Genomic DNA, 23,646 nt, shown 5'->3' on the forward strand with positions numbered 1-23,646 from the left:
TAATTATATGTATTTTTCTTTATTTTTTTTTTAGATTCCGAGTGGAGCGATAAATGTATCATTTCATAGTAATGTGTATTTGTTTTTTTCTCTGTATACTTGATTACAAATTTATCGATTTTCAACTTTGAGGGTGATTTAGGATAGACAATCGGATTTAGTCCCATACATTAGTGAGGTCAAAATTAAAAATTACCAGCATTTTTCAAATTAATTGGCAAAAATAAATGAACAATTTAGGAAAACCCGGAATTTATGTATACAAATCCATCGATTTTATTTTTAGTGTAATTCGAAAATAAATAACCGTAAAAACTTGAAATTTTCATTAAATAATATATAACCGTTTTCTATACATAATAATATACGTATTATGTACGTTTGTGATTTTCTATTAATTAATTTATTTTTTTATAAATGCTAATAAAAAATTTATGAATAGGTAAAAATGTTTAATAATTTAATACAAGGCTTCTAAAAAGTGGTTCATAACTCAATAAAAAAAAAAAATACAAATTTTTTGTTGTACTTGTATTAAAGAAAATATTGCAAACAATAGTTTTAAAAAGATAAATATTTTTATGCTTTGAAATTCATAATTTATTGTTTATAATAATACTTAATAATTCATTTTAATTAAATATTTATATAGGTACTATACTGTGTTTTGTATTATCGCATATTAAAAAACATAATATTCTTAGGTATATTTTTGAATGTTTTTTTAAATGTTAGTGTACTTATTTATTAATTCATCCTAGCTATAAATTTAAACATGACCAGTAAAAAGTTTTTTTTTCTTTTATAGTTTTATTTTGAATATATTTTTTAGTATTTGTGATGATTTATCAATTACTCGTGCTATGAATGCATATTTTGTGTGAGCAAAAATATAACTTATAATATAAGCTTACTACATAATATCATTAATTATATCATGAATAATACTCCTAAAATGAAATTATTAGTAATAAGTATTAGTTTTTATATAAAATGGTAATAATATATATTTTATGCCACTTCTTCAGTTATTCATTATTGTCTTTGTTTTACCAGTTAATATTAGCATGCATAAATTATGGTCAATAGCTTACGTTTAGTTTAATTTGTTTTAATATTAAATTAGCAAATTATAGCCTTACTTAAATGTAACAACATTGTTTGTGCTTTATCGGAGTTGGTACTTCGTAATTTTTCGATATTTTAATTTTTCAACACGTTGTGTGACACATATATATCATACTGATTATTACTATACATAAACGAATCACACAAACGCCTAAAATTTATATATATATGTCATGTGTATTTGTGTATATTATAATACATTTTGTAATATGGTTTTTAATGCTATAATAGTACTGATACATTTTATTTCGAATTACGCATAGTGTGCCATAATATTAGTCGTTGGATGTATACATATCAATAATTGATCTATTTTCGAACTTTCAAAAAAAATTTAGTTATTTATCTTTAGCGTAGTATACATTAAACTTAGTTCTATGTACGCTAAAAAACGGGAAACATAATGCGAATATGAGCTTTTGTAAACGCAATATATTATTAATTAATAAATATTACATAATGATACAAAAACACAAATAATAATATTAAGCTACAAGTTTTATCACGAAAAATTAGAATACTATTACCTATAGTAATATTAAATTGTTGTTCGCGTAAAAAAAAGATGTATTGATACAAGATCGATGACAGAATTGTATAATATATATTTATATTACTTGTGGTGCATGAAGATGTAATGCCGTTTTAATAAGGTTCATATAGTTTTGTTTAATTTATCGGTCATTCTCTATACGATAAAAAAACAAGTTACATGCATCCTCTTTACCTTGTTTTCCATAATAAAGCGATGCGTCTCCATCGCATTGATGTGCCCGAGGAACCGTGATTGTACCTCAGGGATACCTAGAAATTAACTGCCTGGTTATCAGGTCTATATATAAAAACAAACATGTACAATGTGCATACTTGTGCCAAAAACGTTTTTTTCCTTGACATTCGGTAATTTTATTTCATATAAATGTTTCTAATCTTTCAATAAAATTAAATATTGATACCTGAATGAAATATGGTAATGCATATTTCAAATCATGAATCAATTGTATCATAGAATGTTTTAATATTTCATATTATTTGTTCCGTTAAAGGTAAAAATAATAAATTTGAATATTAAATCATATACTTTTAATAAAACGTGTTCAAACTTGCAACGCGTAGAATTATGTGAACTTTTCTGATATATTTTGGTAATTAAGTTTTTTTTTTTTTTTTAAATTATATCACAGTAAAACTGCTTGTAAATCCCACACACCGAGTATGCATCACTGAATACAGGGATTTATTTGATTAAATAATGATTGGTTTGATATAAACGATAAACAATGATGACTTGTTTTATGGTTAAAAATAATTAATAACGTTTATGTCCGAATAATATTGCTGTTTTGTAATCAACTAATAAATACTGAATGATTTATTACGACAAATTTAATATAATTTTTTAAATCGTTATTTTTTTTTTCAGGTAATTTTGGTGCTAAGAAATCTGTTAAGTCCTCGACAAATGTATTTCGTTCTCCTTGCATCAAATTCTCTCCGGTTGTATCGCCTAACAAGTGTGGAAAGCCTAACAAACATCAAAACCATAACGTAGCTAACCGCCGTCGAAGCAGTGACGAAAAAGATACACGAACTGTATATTTAAACGAGTATGATTATATTTTTTTCTCGATTTGTTTTTAGTTTCGGACACGACGTGTGGTTATGAAATCGTATATTATTATACGTTCTTACACGACATTCACGATTTGAAACCCACCCCGTGCTTATCATTTTTAATTTAACTATATTGAAACCACTTCATCTGCTTCTAAAATGCAATACACCGGAGATAACGGCACCCGTACTAGATGAACACGTACAATACAAAAACAGAAGGTTTATCACATTCGAAAAATAAATGGTTTATTGTTACTTATTATATACGTAGATGGGTAGATGAAAGAAAACTTATTTTATATTGTGTGAGATGTGTTTCCGATTTAATTTAATAAACTGTGTTGAATTTTCTATAACTTCTATAGTTCTGTGATCTTTATAATATAGAGTTTTTCAAAATAGAGATTATTAAGACATTTTTGTCTCAAATTTTAATTAGAACATTGTAAGATACCCATTTATCAAATTTAATTAATATGATCTTTGATAGTTTTATAATTAATAGCAAAAATAATGTTATTTTATACCTATAAATGAACAAAAAAAATAATATCTACACATTTATAACATATATTCTGACTATAAAGCAATATTATTTTTGAATTATTTTCATTAAAAATGTATAGGTTTGTTTAAATAGTTGTTCTTTTAAGATTATATTAATGAAATTTATAATTGAAATAAGATTATAAGAAAAACATTTTAAATTAATTTAAGTATATTATTACACATGACACTGTGTGGCTGTGGTATTCTCTCATTTTCATTATGTAGTTTTCTCGTGTGCGGGTATTTTCCACTATCCTAGAAAACTTTGCCTCGAGTATAGAAATTCCCTCTTCGCTATAAGATTAAATGTTTGATTTTTTTTCATTCGCTATATAACTTATCTAGCGTATATTTTTTTTCAAAACAAGTTGACGGACATTTATTGAATTTATCCGCCCGAGTGAGTGCGGTGAGTGAATGATTTGACTAGATCTCATACATACAGACAAAAACAAAAAAAAAAAAAAATAATTGTTTTTGAAATTTTCTGTTAGACAATGACCTATTTAACATAGTTATTTAGTATTATTAAAAACTTATGTAGTTAAAAATTCAGTTTAGTATTAAGATACATATTTAAGTGAATAGAGTCATTAATGACATGCTTATGATTACATTAATTGTATGTCCATCTATAATCTTACTATTGAAATACAAATATTATAAGTGAATAGAATCATTTATTTTATTCAATACTTACTAAATCATTGAATGTATATTTTTAAATGATAAATAAATATTTTATAAAAATGTAAAAAGTCAAGTTAAATACATTAAATAATTAATAAGTATAGGATTTATTTCAAAAATATAATGATATTTGTTATACGATTCTTTAATCGTTATGTACTTACAAAAATTATAGTAAAATGCATTGTAATACATTATTAAATTTTCAAAGTATTTTTGTTAAAAATGAACTTTAAACATCTTGAAATATTCTAATTAAATGGAGTATAAGTAAATCTTTGGACGGTATTCTTTCAATCAGTACAATTTGAATTTTCTTTATAATTTAAATTATAATAACTAAACTTGACAATTTTTAAATTAATATTATATCAAACAAGTAATAATTCTATTGTATCTTTATTTCCGAAAAACCTACTATAAACGAAATTAAGCTTATACTGATGAGTGATGACTATAAAAATAGTAAAATTCGTTAAACAAAAATTAGTATTCAATTTGACTAAGATAAATATGATAAAACATTTCACAAATTATTTTATTTTATTATATTTTCACACATACATTAGTCAAATAAATATTAAATTATAAAAAAATAACTTAATCTTAATTTTTGACGTATTTACAAAGGCGTATTTTTCCACACAGTTGTTAAAATTTTAATAATTAAAAATTATATTTATAGATAAAATCATATTTAACAAAATATAAAAAAAATGTTTAAGTTCAATGTTTACAAGAGTAAAATTTAAAGAAAACTTAACTGGCCGAAAAGTTACACTGGTCGAAAAGGTAAAGATACATTTTGGTCAAAAAGGGTGATGCCTAAATCTTCTTTGACTTACTTTTTACTTTGATATTTTTTTCTCTTTTCCTGTTTATTTTTATTTAAATTTACATTTTACTAAGGTAGAATTTATTGGCGTTTAAAATCCAGTTAAATCAATAGTTACGAATCCAAAAATAAAGTATACCTTTATAGGCTTTATACTTATATAAAAGAATTTTATCGTATAATAACTGTCAGACGTTTAGCTACACGTCTCATTACTTAGACGAGTAAAGTTATTATTACATCCGCTATCATTCGTTTGACGCTATCTTATTGTATAATGAAAAATTATTTTTGATAACTCTTACTGAATTAAAACTAATAAAACACATAAAAATAAACAAAAAAATATCTATATATTTATTAATTTTCTCTAAAAATAGAATATGGGAAAGTACGAGTAGGATACTACGATTGAACACTTATCACATATCAGGACACTAGTATTGTACTAATATTTTTAATTTGATAGCATTCGAGCGCTTTGTATTTGCAAACCAATTTTTAGTAATTATCTTATATAATATATGGATATAATATGATAGTGCAAGTCAATCGATGCGTAGTTATAAAATCATGGTAATAAGAAAAACTTAATAGTACTATAAGCTGTAAACATTTTTTGAATGTCAAAGGTTCATAAAAATAAACTTTAATTAAAGATTTTTTTTTAAATTATTGAATCAAGTAATGAATACGAAATTATTAACACGACAATAGTTACCAATAAGATGGATAATCTTGTTTACACATTACAACCTCTCAAAGATTAAAACTAAAAATTTAAAATGTATTATAAATTAGTAATATATTTAAAGTAAATTAAAATTTTATACTTATCATCAGAAATGAAAATTCAGTGAATAGCGATTACATTTTAAAATTATTTAATTATTTAAATCTGTCTCCATTGTTGATTGTCATATAATATCTTAATACTTCCAATGTTGCATTTTTTAGTAAACTATGTTCCTACAACGAGGAAATATTTATCTAGGCAAATACGCGTTTATAATATCTTCATATTTAAACATACTATTCATTTTTAAATGGAACTATACCAACATAGTGTTAATTTAATACCGAAATTCAGTAAAATATTGATTTTACTTATTTAATATAGGTATATCAAAAGTGTATCTATTATGAGTATAATATCCTTTACCAAATAGAATATTAAGTTTAGTATAGGTAGTATTGAAATATTTAATTACAAACAAGAAATTTCAATTAAATTAAGTCACTCGAAAATTTCAAATATACTTTACATTTGTCTATATAATATTATGTGTTGAAAATTATTTCTGAACCCTTTATGGCATATTTGATTGTAAATTAAGTAATGTGAAGTCATCGGTTTCCAGAAGTAAACATACATAATGAGTTGTGCATAATATATACTATAATTAATACTAATCGATTTGTTATGATATTTTACAAACTCTTGCAATATTTAGTAAACGTCTTTGAATAATCATTATTCAATAATCAACATATTTTTAATTGTGAATTATAAAAAACAAAAATAAAATAAATTAATGCCAAAACTATAATTATCATTAAAAATTATGGTTTATAAAAAAAGTTATGAAATATATAGAATATAGTTATAAATACTTACTCCTTATTGTAAATTATTAAAAACTTTCTAATCGAAAGTTTAAACAAAATATTCAAGTATAAACACTAAATTTAGTGTATAAATAATATAGTTCTATAAATAACTCGATTTTTAAATATAAATGTATTATAAAATATCATATCTTGGTCCCTCAATAATAATTACATAATTTAACTTCAAACATAAATTGAATTGCATTTAGTTACCACAACCAATAATAAATACATTTATGATTCGTTAAATTTCGTTAAATTTAATAAATAAATTTAATATAAAATATATTGATCATATTAGCTTGACATTTAAATAGATATTAAACTAAATCTAGCTTAAATATTATCTAGTTTTTTAACATATTTATTTGTTATTAATTAAATGGGTCAAAGTGTGGTTCTAAGAACATGAAAATAAGTAGTTAGCATCAAAAGTAAAATTTGTGAAATAGTAATAAGTAAGTATTAAAAGATGAATATTTAATTATTGATTCTTAGCATTCACATTGCGCGTGAATACGTATTCACGCAATCATTAAATACCATTGAAATGTATGAAAATTGTTAAAGTAATATTAAAAAATTATGTTTTCTTGGAAATATATATTTTACTAAAAAATGTACTCTTAAATTGAGTTAGGATAGGTCGTTTGGTGTATTATTATTACAACGCGCAATAGTTATTACTTATTATCTTATTTACTCTACATAGATTATACCAACATTTATTTTTATTTTACCCGGGGTTGGTGCATATAATTTATAAAACGAAATTGGTCAGATTATGTATGTATAAAAATATAATATAACAGTAAATGTTTATTAATTATAAGTTAAGTAAAAATTATTATTTTATTTCTCTATAAGTAATTCTAACCATGTAATAGAGTAAAAAGTACATTGAACCAATAATTACCATAAAATATATAGTTCGAAAATCTAAGTAAACTATATTAAAAACATTTGTTTAGTAAAAATAAAAGTAATATATATTAAGTATTTATTAAACTGTAGTTATAATATTTTTAAACAGATTATATATTAGTTATAGCTTATAAATAATATTAGCTGGATTTCGTTTTTTTATTTTATCTATGTATTATACAATCAAATTAAATCTAATAAGTACAAAATAGAAGGTACATTTGATAACATAATTAAAAAAAAAAAAATTATTAATTTATGGAACACAAGTAAGAGAATACTACTAGTTAGCAATATACCACTGAAAAACAAAGTGAAAATTTCATGGTCTAAATCCATGAAAATGTATTTTCTTCTTTACTGTTTACTAATCTTAATTAACTCATAAGCAATACTTACCTAAAGCCGCAATATAACTATTGTTATGCAATTCTATGAATTTCAAGTATATACAATTGCACGGTAATTCAAACATCCGAAGTCACGATTCTCTATAATTTATCACTATGGTATTTTAGTATTTACTCTATCAAACGAATTACAAATTTACTTTTACTGATAAAACAAATAAATAGAATAAATAAATATATTATTAAATTAGATTTGTTTTAGTTATTTATCGTACAAACAAAAATAAAAGATCTTAATAAATAAGAATAAGAAATAATATTTAAATTAATCTTCAGATCTTTTGGTTAAATTTTACTGCAGCCTTTCTCTTTTTATTCAAATCTAAGTACCGTTAATCAATGGTTTTTTTTTTATACAAGTAACCAAATTTTTTTTTTTTTTTTTTTATTCTCTATCACATGTTGGTTAATTATTCCACATAAATCTGTATAAATTATGATATTATATAAATTTTATAAAATAAATTGATCTATAAAGTCTATGTAATAAATAAATATTAAAAGCAATTCAAACTATTTTTAAACATTAAGGTCTTCTAAAAAATAATTGTGTATAAAACGACTTTAAGTAGGTGTATTACAATTGTTATTGTTTCACAAAAGCTAATTAAATTACCGTTAATTTTAATAATGAAAATCTCATCACCGTAACTAGTTATTGATTGAAAGATTTTAAAATTGACGTTAACGTCATTGATGTTCATAAAACTATCTTAAGTAAATATAAAATGTTCTGTGTAAATGCTAATGGTAGTGAACAAATTGCTATTCTTCCTAAAAAATATGTCTTATCTTTTAGTTTACTATATATTGTCGTCTGTCCGTTATAAAAGTGTAAGCTTTTGTTACGAACAAAATACTTCTTATCAAATATCACAAGATAAAAAAAAAAAAAATAATTAATTAAACAAAAACACGAACACGAAAAATGGAACAAAATGTAATAATTAATGAATTTTCATCATAAAGTTTCGTTCCTCGTGTATATCTTATAAACTGTTGGTTCTAAAATGCTTTATTACGTTTTGTGTTGTTGAGAGAAACTTTATAATATATTAATTAATCGTAAGTTTTGTATACGGTACTACATATCAATTGTAATTATTGACTCTCAGTTTGTATGTGTATTCGTATTTTTCTATTCACACACGACGAGGCTACGTTTACATCGTAGTCGATGTGTAGTGTATATTGAGTAGGTACATTATAATGACATAGAAATAAAACTTGAGCATGGACTATTCAATTCTAATGGGAAACGGCAGTTTTTGACTAAAATAACCATCGCCGCGCATTGAATACGTTTTGGCTAAGAGATCAGCATTAAGTACTTTGTCATATGCCATTTCGCTTGTATATTTTATGAATATGTACACCTTTAACCAAGTGTTGTAGATACGGTAAAACGATTTCGCGATCGGTGTCCGATAAAGAGGAAAAGATACGAATCGCCAATGAGGACAATAATAACGAAATCTCGTTTTAGGTCCAACGAATTTCTAAAAAGAAATAAATCAAAGGATTTCAATATAGATTTATCACGTGCGTATTCTATATAGGTGTATACATATTATGGCCATTACACACGGAAATCAATAGTTTCGCGAGAAAATGATAAGTCGACCGTAAATAAAACATTTCAAATGTCCGCGGTAGGTACTGATCGATGGCACTAACAATGTGTGTGTGTGTGTGTGTGTAGATATGTGCGGCACGGCGGTAAAAGGTGGCGCAATCGGCAAGGAAAATGTTACGCATTTATCTTGTACAAACCAACTGCCAAAACACACGACGCATAGTTAAAGGTTATTGACAATAGCCAATAAGCGAAACGCAAACAACTATACGATATTAACCGAAATGGCGTGTTGTTGATAATGATATGCATAATTCAAATAATAATTATTAGAACTATCGACAACACGTCAGTGCAATAATAATAGAACAATGAATTCCACTACGCGCTCGGTTCATAATAAAAGCATAATAATAATAATATTATAATATGATTGAACACGTTTCACCCGGCGGCGTGCTACGTCCAGCGCTGAGAGAGAATATCATCATCGAATTTGAATAATATTCTATTATTTCATGTTTCCGCGCTGTTGAACCATGCGTGTAAAAAATTATGAAATATTTCGATGTTTATTTGAATGCACAATATTTACATTGGATCTTCCGGGTTTCGAATGACGAAAATAGTGCGGAGATTATATTGGTTCTTCCGCAATTCCCATCATTTTGGTCATACAAAATTTGGGTTGTACTGTAATCTATAAACATATATTTTGGGTACCTACATTTGACATTCAAATTTGATGACGGGGTATTTTCTCTTTATTTTTTCGACTGCCGAGTTAGTACGTTTCAACGCATTAGAGAAACGATTATTTGATTTGAATCGTTATGGTTTAATGGCTGGGCATAGTGTGTTGCGTTATAATACATCATCATAGAGATACATTTTAATCGTATCAGTGAGTAATCCAGAAAATGGACAAACATAAAGGTGTATTTTATCATTATATTATGGTAACATTAGTGTATTATGCTGGTGCGAATTTTGACGGATATAATATATTATGTGACGCGTAAAACGGCAAAAAATCTGCACTGTCCCGACAATATGCACGATTACCAAACAAAAGTCATCATATTAAATGAAAAATCTTACGGTATTTTTAATTTCAATAAAAAAAAAAACAAATTGAAAATATTATTAGAAGAATATTACATACAATATAATTAGATTCAACCTACTGTATTATTAATAAAAATAATTAAATTATTAATATATAATAGGTACCTATATATTATTTTAAGCAAACACCCGTTTAAATTTAGGCTGACAAGCCGTCTCCACTAATACTTGTTTTTTGTAAGTAATGATTTATCATTAAGTTTAAATTTAGCACAATGTCCATTACAGTGACTTACTTAATGATTACATAAACTAAAAACCTATGTACAAAAATTAACTTTTTTTTTTAAATATTTAATTTTATTTACAAAAGAGAAACGGTCCTACGGTCCATTATTTCATGTATTTTAGCACTAAGTATTGTTTTTATTTTTAATGACAGATTTATTCTATAAGTGCTTAAAATTCATGTTTTTATAATATTCAATATTGAATGATATTTTAAATTCTAATTATCTAAGTAGATTCGAAAAATATTTAAATCAACATCTAAGAATACCGTCTAATCCGTTAAAATTATTTAGAAATATGAAAATGTGTTATAACAGGCTTTATTAATAAAATGAGGCAATTATAATTAATGTTATGCCATTAAAACAATTATAAGTAAACAATAAATTACACACAATTTATTATGATTACCGTGTACCTATGTATTATTCCATTCGTGTACGTTTCTACAACTGCGTAGACGGTTTCCATTCATCACGTCTGCATAACTTTCTTATAATTTTTCTGTTTACCAAACGTTTTTGTATTAAAGCATGAAAGTTTTGTATCTAACATTGTATTCTGGCTGTCACAAACTAATTAATTTAATTTTGGGAGCCATAATTATGAAGAAATTGCGTAAAGAAACAAATTTTAAAAAGTTTGACGAAGCTAAGTAGAAGTAATTTACGAAACATTTAACGTTTTAACTACTCAATATGCTACCCAAATTCAATTTTGCCATTTTTTTAAAAATATTTTAATTTTATTTGTTTATTTAAGTATAATATTATAAGTTATAATAGCCGCGAGTGTAGAGTACTGCATAAACTATTGTGCACCATTAATAGCAGCGATAAGGGGAGGGGCATGATGTATATTTATACTTATATTTTTCTAAAACGCTGTTTTTGACCTGCAAAAATAAAATAAAAGTAGTAATATATGTTTTAAACTTGATATTAAATCAGTATTTACTGTTTTGTAATTTTTTCGTTTTACATTTTAAATTCATTTTTTTTCTATAATCACTAGTCCTTGGACAATTTATCAATTACAAGCTTATAGTTTATACCAAGAGAAAATTTATATCAGTAATTAAATATTTATTTTTACTTAAGTATTAGTAAAATAATTTTTTTTTTACCAAGAAAAATTGTATAAAAAAAAAATAAAATGTAATTTATTTGTACATAGTAAATTTTGTCGCTTATAAAAATATTACAACCACGGTTTATTATCATATTTAATTAACTTTGTTAAATTAAAACAGGAATTAAAAAAAGAGGAGATGTATAAATTAAGTAGATATTTACCTATAGATAGTATATTGTTTCTTGGTAATAATGGACTCTAAATATTTTATCATCAATAATAAAAAAACTTAAATGACATAAGCTTGGTATAAACTTAATGTAACAAACAATATAGTATAAAGGTTTTTTTAGAAAACATGCAATTATTTTTTTAACTTGAAACTATTATCGTAGAGAAAATGAAAATAAGTTAAAGACTCATAACAGTAACAAGAGTACAATCACACTAATGGGGCAATGAAGAACAAAATTACGTTTACTGGGTACAATACAAAATAAATGATCATACCTATAGTGTGCTTTAATACCAATATCACTCAAAAATTCTTGTAAACGTACAAATCCGTTTTATAGTCTAAATAAAACCAAAATGTCTATTTAATCTCACCTCTTTTTTAGAAGAGATATTTTGTACTTTAATTAGATATGGATACTTCACACATACTCGACACTTGTTATGTCTAATTTCAAGTATATACTATTCTAACTATTCTTCAATGAATTTTCACAATTTGTATTTGAAATTTGATGATTTCTATTATTATTCATGTTTTGTAAATTTTAAATTCTATCATTCCCCAGTTTGTACTATAAATGGTATAAATAGAGCATAATCGTATTATTTTTAATACCAGAAAAAAAGTTTATTTATACTTATGCATATATACTTAGGTATTAGAACTTTTTTCATTATACTTCAGTGTAATAATGTGTTACAACTTACAATCAACACATGTTTAAAAATTACAAAATATTCACCAAAACATTCCAATAAGTACCAACATTTTTTCAAACTTAATCATTGAAACTTGTATGTTAAAATTATATTGCTTATTAGCAGAAAATAATCTAGCATCTATAAGGACTTAATTAATTTATATTCTCCTCTTTTCCATTTTATTGTTTTAATTTAACAATACCATCATAAATAACAAAATAATTAATTAATATAATATAGAAACCACCATCAATGGTAAGTGATGACAGCAGCAAAGCATACTTCTTGGAAAATCACATTATGTGTGCAATGAACACGTGTTTTAAATTATATTTTATGAGAAATCATTTTTTTTTCTTTTTTATCGTAACATAGTCAAAAATAAAATACTTAGAAACTATATAGCGAATGCCTTAATACACTTTAATTACCAAAAACCTTAAATTTCAGAAAATAAAATATTGAATTTAAATTTGAATCTAAAAAAAATATGTTTATTTAATTATTCAACAAAACAAATACTGGAAACCTAAAAACCCTTTAACTTACGTACTAATTAATAGTTAACAATAATAATTCATATATTGTTGACTCAATCTTACGGAAATTTCTTTGATAATATTTTTATAATGCTGAAAATAAGTTTTGTTGAATGCCTTTTAAACAAACCAAATTTTAAATTTAAATAGAAATTTAATGGCATTGGCTTATTGTTTATTAAGTCTGTTTAGTATTTATGTGTTTTATGTAAAGTATGATTACAAAATTTAGCATTCCACGTTTTGGCGATAAACAAATATTGTTTTAATTATTGAAGCGCGCGTGTCTTTGATACGAATTTGTAAGAACAAAAAATTGAACTGAAAAGGTAATTATTTTTTTTTTTTCATATATATATATATATAATATAGTAACTATAACAATATATTTATAATTGTTTGTAAAATTGTTCATTTCGAAGTTCAAAGAATAAACGGAATGTTAAAATAATATGATGTCGGTGTACATTAACTGTTCAAACTATATCAGAGAAAAAATATAAACTAAAATTCGAACAACTGTAGACAAATTGTCTGATGTCTATTGCTCCCTACAGAACATCAAAAATATTATTTATGAAAGAGATACCAATGTGTTATACGATAAAAGGTAAAAAAATAAATAAATAAATAAATAAATATTTGATACACCGCACATCATACCAAATAAAATACTCGGTGACAAATATTTCATGATACATCGGTGATATAGAAAATCACAATTCAGGCTAGCGTGTCAAAATTCACAAGGAAGTGCAAAAAAAAAATGAAGACAAACCACCCACATAATATTATATAATTCTTCGAATTACCATATTTTCAACTACCGTGATCCATCATCGTCTCGCTCAAAACTGAAATCTCTATGAAACATGGCATCAAACTCCTAATAATATAGACGATCAATAAAATACCGTAACACGGTATAATTTATTCGCCAATACGACTGCACATCATAGTACAATAATTATAATAAGTTTGTAATTGTTGATTTATTTTATTTATGAATTTGAAGGTGTTTACCACTCAAGGATTTCTGTGGAAACAAACTTTAAGTTAAATTTTCATGAGTTTTGAAAGACAAGTTTTGAGTGAGTTGGTCTTAAAATATTTGTTTGATATTTACTATTTATGTGCTGTTATTGTTGTTAGAAAATAGGATTTATTTTATTAGTACTTATGCCCTATGGGCTATGGTCTCAAAATAGGATAACATCTATTATTATAATGTTAAAATCAATAGAAACCATTGATTATAAAATCTTAAGTTTAACACATTTAAAACAACAGTTAGGTATATAACGATTTAAACATTTATAATTTAAATTATCAGTGAATGTTCAATATTGTACGATAATGTTTCCTAATATCAAAAATGACCATAAAATATAAATTATTATTTATTAGCTTATATTATTATCTAAAAATTTCCGTAATATATGAGATCTTAAAATGTCGAAGAACTTAAACCATTCTGACGATAAACGAATGAAATGGATCAGATTTCGATATGATAATGGAATTTTGTGCGATTGACCACGCTTGAAGCTCGAATAAAAACAAAAGGATTTTTAGATACCTAAGCCCGAGAATAACCGCGAATATACGGTCGAACCGATGAGAAACCGCGACAGCAACCGGAACACTAGAATAATAATTATTATTGTAGGTATCGTACTTGCGTTTACCGGTAGACACCGTATCGGATGAATTCAATTACCTAAGAGAATATCATGATACACAATATATTACAAACTATGTTACACGAGGTCTGCAACTGCCGTAAGACGTTTAATATCGTATTATACTCATGGCGGCGTATCATCTATGACGTCAAACTCGGTTGTGGCGAGCCTGCAGGCATAGCCGCAGACTTGACGTAGTCATCTTCTTCACGGCGGGGACTATCAACCTATGGTCATACCTACTAATTTAATATAAATTACAATACACGGTCGTTGATACAAGTGGATTTTGGTGGTGATGTAATAATAATATTCAGACGTTACGCACGCCGTATTTTTTCATCGAATGTCACCATTTAGTACCTTAAATAGTTGATTATACTCGCGAATACTCGGTGAGGTGACAAAAAACGAAATTTTCAGTATTACCGTCACAAAAAAAACAAAAAAAAAAAACAACTATGTTATTTTTAAGGTATTTCTCATACGTCGTGAAGAATATTCAATAATTAATATTCGATGGTGTTTTTTGCAAAATCCACGGGAAAAATAAAACGTCACGTGATTTTGGCACCATTTTACACCATGGTTTAAAGAATGAAATGGCGTAATAATATCGTTATTTGGGGGGCGAATTGGGTTAATATTTCAAGCTGGGAATTTTTTTTTTTTGCAGGGCCAACAATTAACTGAGGACAAATAATTTGGTCATAAGTATACTAAAAATATAATAATGATAAAAAAAAAGACATTTATTATTTCAAAAAATATTTTCGACATTTAATATACAGATATAAATAAACACATTACACGCGTATAAAATATTTATAAATGTACACATTTTAATGTACTATGTTAAAATTAACATAGATTTGCATTTTTTTTCATTATTCAGTTTTTTTTTCTCGATAATATCACTAGTGTTCTCCCGATGTTGTCTTTAATATTATAATCTCATTAAACGCAAACGAATAAAATAAAACGCGCAATTTCGTTACGTTACACCATTTTTTTTTTTTTTTTTTTTGCAATCTGCGATAAGTGCGGACGACCACCAGCGCTCTGTTTGCAGTAACGTCGTTATTAGTTATTACGAGTATTTGTTTTACTTTTTTTTTACTTATTAGTTACAAAATGTTTCAGCTCACTTGGTGCTATTACACATACTTCTGTTATACAATTTGTTAATTGTATATAATTAACTTTAAACTTTATTGAAAACATAGGTTAATAATAATTATGTGTTATCAGTGATATTATAAATTACGAATGTAATTGTTAATGAGGATTTTCATTTTCATTTTTCTGTTGGTGGGTATTCAGCATCTGATAGGAGAGGAAGTCTTGAAAAGAAAATTTTAAGGAATTCAAGGACGCAGACGTCATTGACTTTTTTTCCTCAGATGTGACGAGCTCTGCTGAGTCTTTTAGCATAGCCTGAAAGTTTTTAAATTGGATTTTGATTCATGTATTTATGAGAGGTATTCCCAAATCATTATGGAATTGACGACTTCTCGTAACCCCACGGTACTTAAAGGTATATTTTTAGAAATTTATTTTGAAGAATTTGGATCATATTTATTTTAATAGATAAAGCTATGGCCCAAATAGTCTTACGAAAATAAAAATAATAATTATAGCTTATAAGTAAATTTATATGCATGCTATTCGCCCATACATATCTATATGTATATTTAGTAGATCGTATAAATTATCACTTGATGATATAATAATACTATTAAATTATCGATCATTATGATACTTAAAATCACACGAGCCGATGATTTATTTACTTATTAGTTATTCATGAATTATAAATATTATATTTTTATGTTATTTCGTATACTATATTTTTAATTTCTAAAATGTTATCGTGCCATTTAACCTATTACTGTAACGGGCCATCGGGATTTCCGGTGTCTGCCAGGGCAGTCTGCCCTGCCCCTGTTGTTATTCCACACTGTTTCATTGTTCAATAGACACGCTAATATAGCCAGGTACTCACTGATTGGTTTTCAGATATCAAATAACGACAAAACTATGGTACAGTAAGTAACTAGAAGTACAAGATTTTAAAAATATTTTTTTTGAGCCAATTTTTTATGCATATTTATTATAATGTAATGATTCCAGTTTTTGTAAAAAACACTCTGTAACATATAATATATGGCCGTATTACGGCGTTTCAAAATGGCGGAGATACCTCGCCAGTAACCCGAATGAAATATTTCAATAATACAGAATTATGATAATAATAAATTATTAGTTGGCATACGATTGTAATAAAGTATAAAATGTGTTGATTAAATTATGGTGTAATCGATTAAACATATTTTAGTATTATGTGTTATTACGTTCCATTCTGTCATATAACTTAATCGTTTGTGTCTAGACGATACTTTACATTTATGGCTTTTTGGTTTTTGTTTTTTTTTTTTTGTGGTTAGGTTCTCCTTTAGGTGTTTATCGTTATATTTTAGCTACTTTCTGCTATAGACTTTGTTCATTTTTGATCGAAATTTATTATTATTAATCTATGCTGTCACGTTTCTAGAAAACCTTGGAAAACAGCATAAAGGAAATATGTTTCTCGTAGTTATATTTTCTCTTCGCCACGTAATGGTTTTCCTATCCGCACGTGACACGTGCCCTTAAAGTAATCAAATATTAGCTTTGTGGGTGTTGTAGATTTTCCTCAATTTTCACTCATTATTAAACCTATAACATGACCAATTTTCAATAATATGATTTAATTTTATTAATTATTATTCTAACGTTCAATTTCGCAAAGAATTTGTTCATATGTAGTATTTAATTTGTATTTTACCCTTAATATAAACTTAATGAATCGATTTTAAAAGCAATTCTAGAAAAAAATATTAATACCCCGTTTTTAACACTTGTATTTGTTACTTTTGCCTATTTAGGATAAATTATAAAATATGGTCAAATTTAGTATAATACAAACACAATAATATAATATAATGGCGTATGTATGGCAAACACATAGATGGACAAGGGTTGGATTTATTGATCATTTAACGTTCAAATACCCCCCCCCCTACCCATGATGTCACGTAAATAAAATTTGGGGTTAATTATAGTATATTACAGTTGTTTAAATAAAGCGCGTTTACTTTTATATTAGAATAAAGTTCAAAGTGAATAAACTTTTACAGTAATATTAATTATTATAATATAAGTCAATAAAACATATAAGAATTTTTCGGGAAAAATATCAACTTTTTTCTATAAATTTCATCACATTTTGTTCAACATTTGATCAATACTTATATCTTAGCCTTGAGTAAGTTTAGTTTTCTACTTTCCCCTTTCTATAGTTGAAATAGAAACGCACACAGAATATTGGATGAATAACGTGAGTATTCGTATATTGAAGAATTTTATTATTTTTTTAACTAATTAATTTACATAAAAAATATAATAATTTTTTTTAACTACAAAAATGAGTTTACCTCATAAACATAATATAATATTTAATATAATTCAAAAGACGTTTCTTATGCTAATTTTAAGAATTAGTTGAATTTGCATTTAATTTGATTTAACTGGTATAAGTGTACAAACATTTTCATTATAAATATATCTTAACCACAAATACTTACATAAAAAGCATTCGTGTTACTTACCAAACAGCATTCGATTATCTTTAAATATACATATAGATTATAGAATCATACCTAATTAATTACAACAAATAAAAATTATTTAGAATTTGTTATATTTCAAGTATATTCTGGATTAAAAACAAGGGTAAAACTTTTATTTTAAGCTTGACGAATTATTTTTATTTGAATATAATATACTCATTTAATGACACAAATATAAATCCTATGTATATTATAAATAATTTGTAATTATCATTTTATATTTTTCTAATAAGTACATATTATTGTTTATTAATTTGTAATATTGTATTGATTAATTTATCGATTGATTTTTTTTTTTTAATCATATCATAATTTATTACAATGAATAACTATTTAATTTAAATATATATCACGTATAATAAATTATTACAATTTTAAAATTTAAGTTTAAATTATATTTTATTTAAAAAAGAATAGGTAGGTATTATGTTTATTTTGAATTCTCCAACTAACACACATTGTGAAAAATAATATATTATTAATAAAGGAAGAAATAAAATTTAATTTACATATTGATTATAAAAATAATTAAAATTTGTTTCAGTAGGTGTACCTACACGGGGGCGTCAATTTTAGCTTATACTATAGACCCTAAAGTTCATTCTATTAAAATGTACACTTTTATTACATCATAAATATAGTATTTTATAATTTTTGAAAGCTAATATATTTAAGTTAAAGTCGTTTAGTTTTTTAAGTATAATATTCGTGTATAATTTATATACACGTGTGTAATATGTATACATAATTTTAAAATTGTGTTTAAAAAATTGATGAAGATTATGCGTTGAGTTATTATGCTTTTTCAATATTTTTGTTTCACAACATTTGAAAGACGTAAATCAAACGTATTTCAAACAAAAATGTATTTATACGCGTGTTTATATTATTTTTTTATTTGTTTCTCTTAAAACAGGTTGTTAGTATAAAAAGTAATTTAAATTAATAAATAATATGCTAAAACTGAACTTGTTGATAAAAATGAAATAGAATAAATTTCCATGTTATTATTAGTCAAATTTGCAATGGAATAGTTATAGAATACTATTCGTATACAAAATATAAAATATAGATGCATACATTATTTATAATAAAATACAGTAAAAGGTTTACATGGTAAAATAAACATATTTGATTCTTAATAAGCATCAAAAATAATGATTTACGTAATACGTTTTATAAAATATTTTAAGTATTTGTACAGTTTCAGGCTTTTAAAATTTTCAATTAATTTAAAATTAAATTAGTATAATTAACTTGAGTGAATAATTATAGTTGTATTTGAACTAAAATTTTAAAAACAATAATAATTTTAGTTATGTATCTTTTCAATATATTAAAAAAAAAAAAAAAAAATTAACCATATGAATATAATGTTTAAGTATCAATTGCGTGTTGTTAATATTATAATTTAAGAACCGGAAATATAAACTTATAATAAATATAAATTAATTAAAATACATGATGGATATTAAAACATTAAAAACTAAGGCTTTCTAAAATCAAAGTAAAAATATTGATTTTGTAATGATTTATATTTATTTTTATATGCGTATATGTTTTGAAAAACATTATCATTATTTATTTTTTTAGGGATATGGTAGGAGAAAGTATAGTAGACGTGCTCCGAAAGATTCATTTGCAGCCAAAGCATTGGTCGGAAATTGAACATAGATTGAATTTTGATACGTACTAATTTTAAAATCTATTGTCTAACTATAGAAAACAGTAACAAATAAAAATAAAAAAATGAAACCTTACGTGTACAGTCAAAATGTACAATAAGCCAAAAACACTACTAGACACTCATAATAGTTTTCTTTTTTTTATTACAACGATATCTCTGAGATAAAATGTAATTTCAACGAGACTTAATCCTGAAAGAGGTGAGCGAAACGGGACAGGTGTAGGCGTATGTCTCTACAGCCTACACTGAAACAACGAAGTATTGACGTGTTGCTTATTTTTTTTCCGTTCTCGTTTGTTTACGGTGAATATGATATAGTGAAATGCTTTTTTTTATTTAAATTTATTCGAATTGTTAACCCTTCAAAACGTAACACGGCTAAAAAACACACTGCGCATACCAAGTGTCTAGATGAGCTACTGACCGCGACCGCCTCGACTAGTTAACCTCGGAGCTTTTGCCACGCTTCGAACGAAAATAAAACCAGGTGCGTGTTCCCCCATCCATCCACCATACATAACATAATTTGTTTCTACCGTGAACTATGATAATCTACTGTTAAAAATGAATAGTCCGGTGTGAAGCTATACTGTCACCTCGGTTATACATCGATTTTAACGAAACTCAATTAGAGCGTGTATAATTACATCGCGTGGGACTGTCCATAGTCATGTTCAGTGTTAGAAAATTAAAAAGGACGGGCGTGAGCGTGTTCAGTTTAGCTTGCTATAAACAATTATAAAAATAAAAACAAACACCTATTGTTGTCGATAAAGGTTGTATGGTCATTTGGGCTTAATAGCACTTAAGAATATAATACCCGGTAACAAATTGTGTAGGTACCTATGGTAACGAAACTAAGTCATGTGTATTTTATATCTATGTATATACAACTAATTTTTTTTTCATTTATCTACTTATAAATATTTTTTTGTAATTTTATAGGAACGTAGTTTAGTTAATACAGTATAGGTAACAAGTAGTTGATAAAATAATAAATAAATAATTTAAATTAATAATCGTATTTAAGATATACTAGATATACAATTGTATATTTCATTGTTTTGGAAAATCAATTACTTAAGACGAATAATAAAAGGGTTTAAGAGAGCCACAGTATAGTTTTGAAAATATTGAGTTTAAAACAATATTTTAAATCCCAAATTTTTAACTAAAAAATGGAATAATTTAAGTTAAAACACATGTGTGCTATTTATGAGATGGTTATCAAAAATATTGATCGTTTAATAAAAAAACTTCTAATTAAAATACAAACAACATGCTTAATTTATTTTTGTAAATTTCATTCCGCATTTTGAATGTTTTGATTACCAACTCAAAAAATGGTTTGAGCATTTATTACTCTATCGCCTCGTTTACACTAGAATATAAAATATTTGTAATGAGGAATATCGAAAAAGATATAACCCATTTGAAATCAACTCTGTAAGAATTTAGTAACCATATCATGTAATTATTACCTTGTGAATATAATGTATCTAATTTAGATTTGTACCTAATAGAGATTTTTTAACATAATGTAGTCACGTGTTTGAAACGGAAATATTATTTCGTGATAAAAATAATTACAAGTCAATTTTTTTTAAATAAATTAATGATTAAAATTAAGAATTATATTTATGAACACAAAACTAAACAAGCACTGCAATAATTTCATTTTACATTAAGTAAATCCTTTGAGATACGGAATTCACATAAGTACTAGTCTAAAATCTTTGAAATATATTATTAAAATATGCCATGATATTCAAGAATATCGTGAGTGTAAAATTATTATCAACTGCATTATGCATTTAAAGCAAACATATGCATAACGATTAACGATTTTTAATGTTACTATAGCGAGCCAGTCTGACCTGAAGCGTTATACGTATATGTATAATATGCATTGTATATATAATATATAAAATATGATAAGTAGTCTTAGTAAACTACTAATGATTAAAATTAACCAAGTTTTATGAAAATTTAGTAAAAGCTTTCAGTTCTGTTTGAAATATAATATTATAAGATGGTAAAAGAATATATGTATATTATGTTATATTATAGTGAGTAATACTTTTTTAATACTTGAATCATTATAATACTTTTTTACTCGTTGTTCCTGTATATTATGTATATAGAACACGTTCAAAAAGTTGTTTAAAAAATATCGTATGTGTTTTTTATGCAAACAATTTTGAAGTTCTATATTTCTATTTAAAACCTAGAACCAAACATGCTTTAACTTTTAAACTGCTTGATATTAAATATAATTAATACTCTCTTTCTATATATCATTACTTTTTCAATTACATAAATATTTTAACACGATATTCTATTTTTATAATATCCTTCAAAAAATACATAAGGTAAGAAAAATATGTTTGAAAATATAAAAATAAAAATAAAAATACACAGTAGTGTAGACATTTTTAGTGAACGTAAAAGTTAAAGGATTCCAGTAAGTTTTTGGTTTTATTAATTTCTACAACAGTTAAATTTTTAAGCTGTCAACAGTTTAACTACTAAAACAAGAAAATATAATACAAAATATCTAATAAAATTTTTTTTTTTAAACCTTTGTTTTTGAAATTACCAGAAAACTCGTTGAGTATAGTATATTTTATTATATATTTATCGTTGAAAAGTGATAAAAACAAATTATACGTCTTATACAAGCGTTTGTCTTCAACAAATGTATATAATTGTTCCTGCAATTAAATTAGTGGCAGTTGTAAGTATCTATATAGTTTATGATGTATAAGAAAATACATAGTGGCAGTTTAAAGTCATATATATTTTGATTTATGTATAACTTGTTTTGTAATTATGCCACAACAATATTGTGGTGTATATAATAGTATAAATCAATAAGCTTTAAATGTTACGTAATTCATATTATAGTAATAGTTAAATTGTAATTATAATAATAATTTTACTTTCGTTTACTATAAATACATTAAAATATTTTAATCTTGGGAAATATAAAAATAAATAAATAGGGTTTTTTCGAATTTGATCAATACCATCATATTTTTATTGACTCTGTTTATATATAATACGTAAGTGACAACCATTATAAAACGACTATATTAAAACGATAATTAATATTATTGTCATTTCGAGAGTAGATTTTTAAATTTTTTTTCGCTTTTTTGACCTCGTTCAAATGAAGGTTGTCGGCGACACGTTCGTATTTCGAAAACAAGGGTCGTCGTGTGTCATTTAGTGGTTTACAATATTATCATTCGCGGTCGACGCACGTTTCAGAACGTCAATATAACCTCTGTTTATTCACAATTTAGCGTCGTTTGTCCTGGGGTTTTAAGTCAAAACGGTATAGTTAACT

At 25.0% G+C, this 23,646-nt stretch overlaps 1 protein-coding gene across 1 annotated transcript in view; it reads left to right on the forward strand.

Annotated features, from left to right (window-relative positions):
- Positions 1-23,646, forward strand: part of LOC112603338 (ankyrin repeat and fibronectin type-III domain-containing protein 1) — a 138,428-nt gene that overhangs the window by 40,355 nt on the left and 74,427 nt on the right. Inside the window, exon 4 of the mRNA XM_025351856.1 lies at positions 2,552-2,735. Coding sequence (XP_025207641.1) covers positions 2,552-2,735 — 184 coding nt within the window. The remainder of the gene's footprint in view (positions 1-2,551; positions 2,736-23,646) is intronic.

The sequence above is a fragment of the Melanaphis sacchari genome, unplaced genomic scaffold (assembly GCF_002803265.2).
Source record: "Melanaphis sacchari strain LSU unplaced genomic scaffold, SCAv2.0 Contig106_pilon_pilon, whole genome shotgun sequence".
NCBI lineage: Eukaryota > Metazoa > Arthropoda > Insecta > Hemiptera > Aphididae > Melanaphis > Melanaphis sacchari.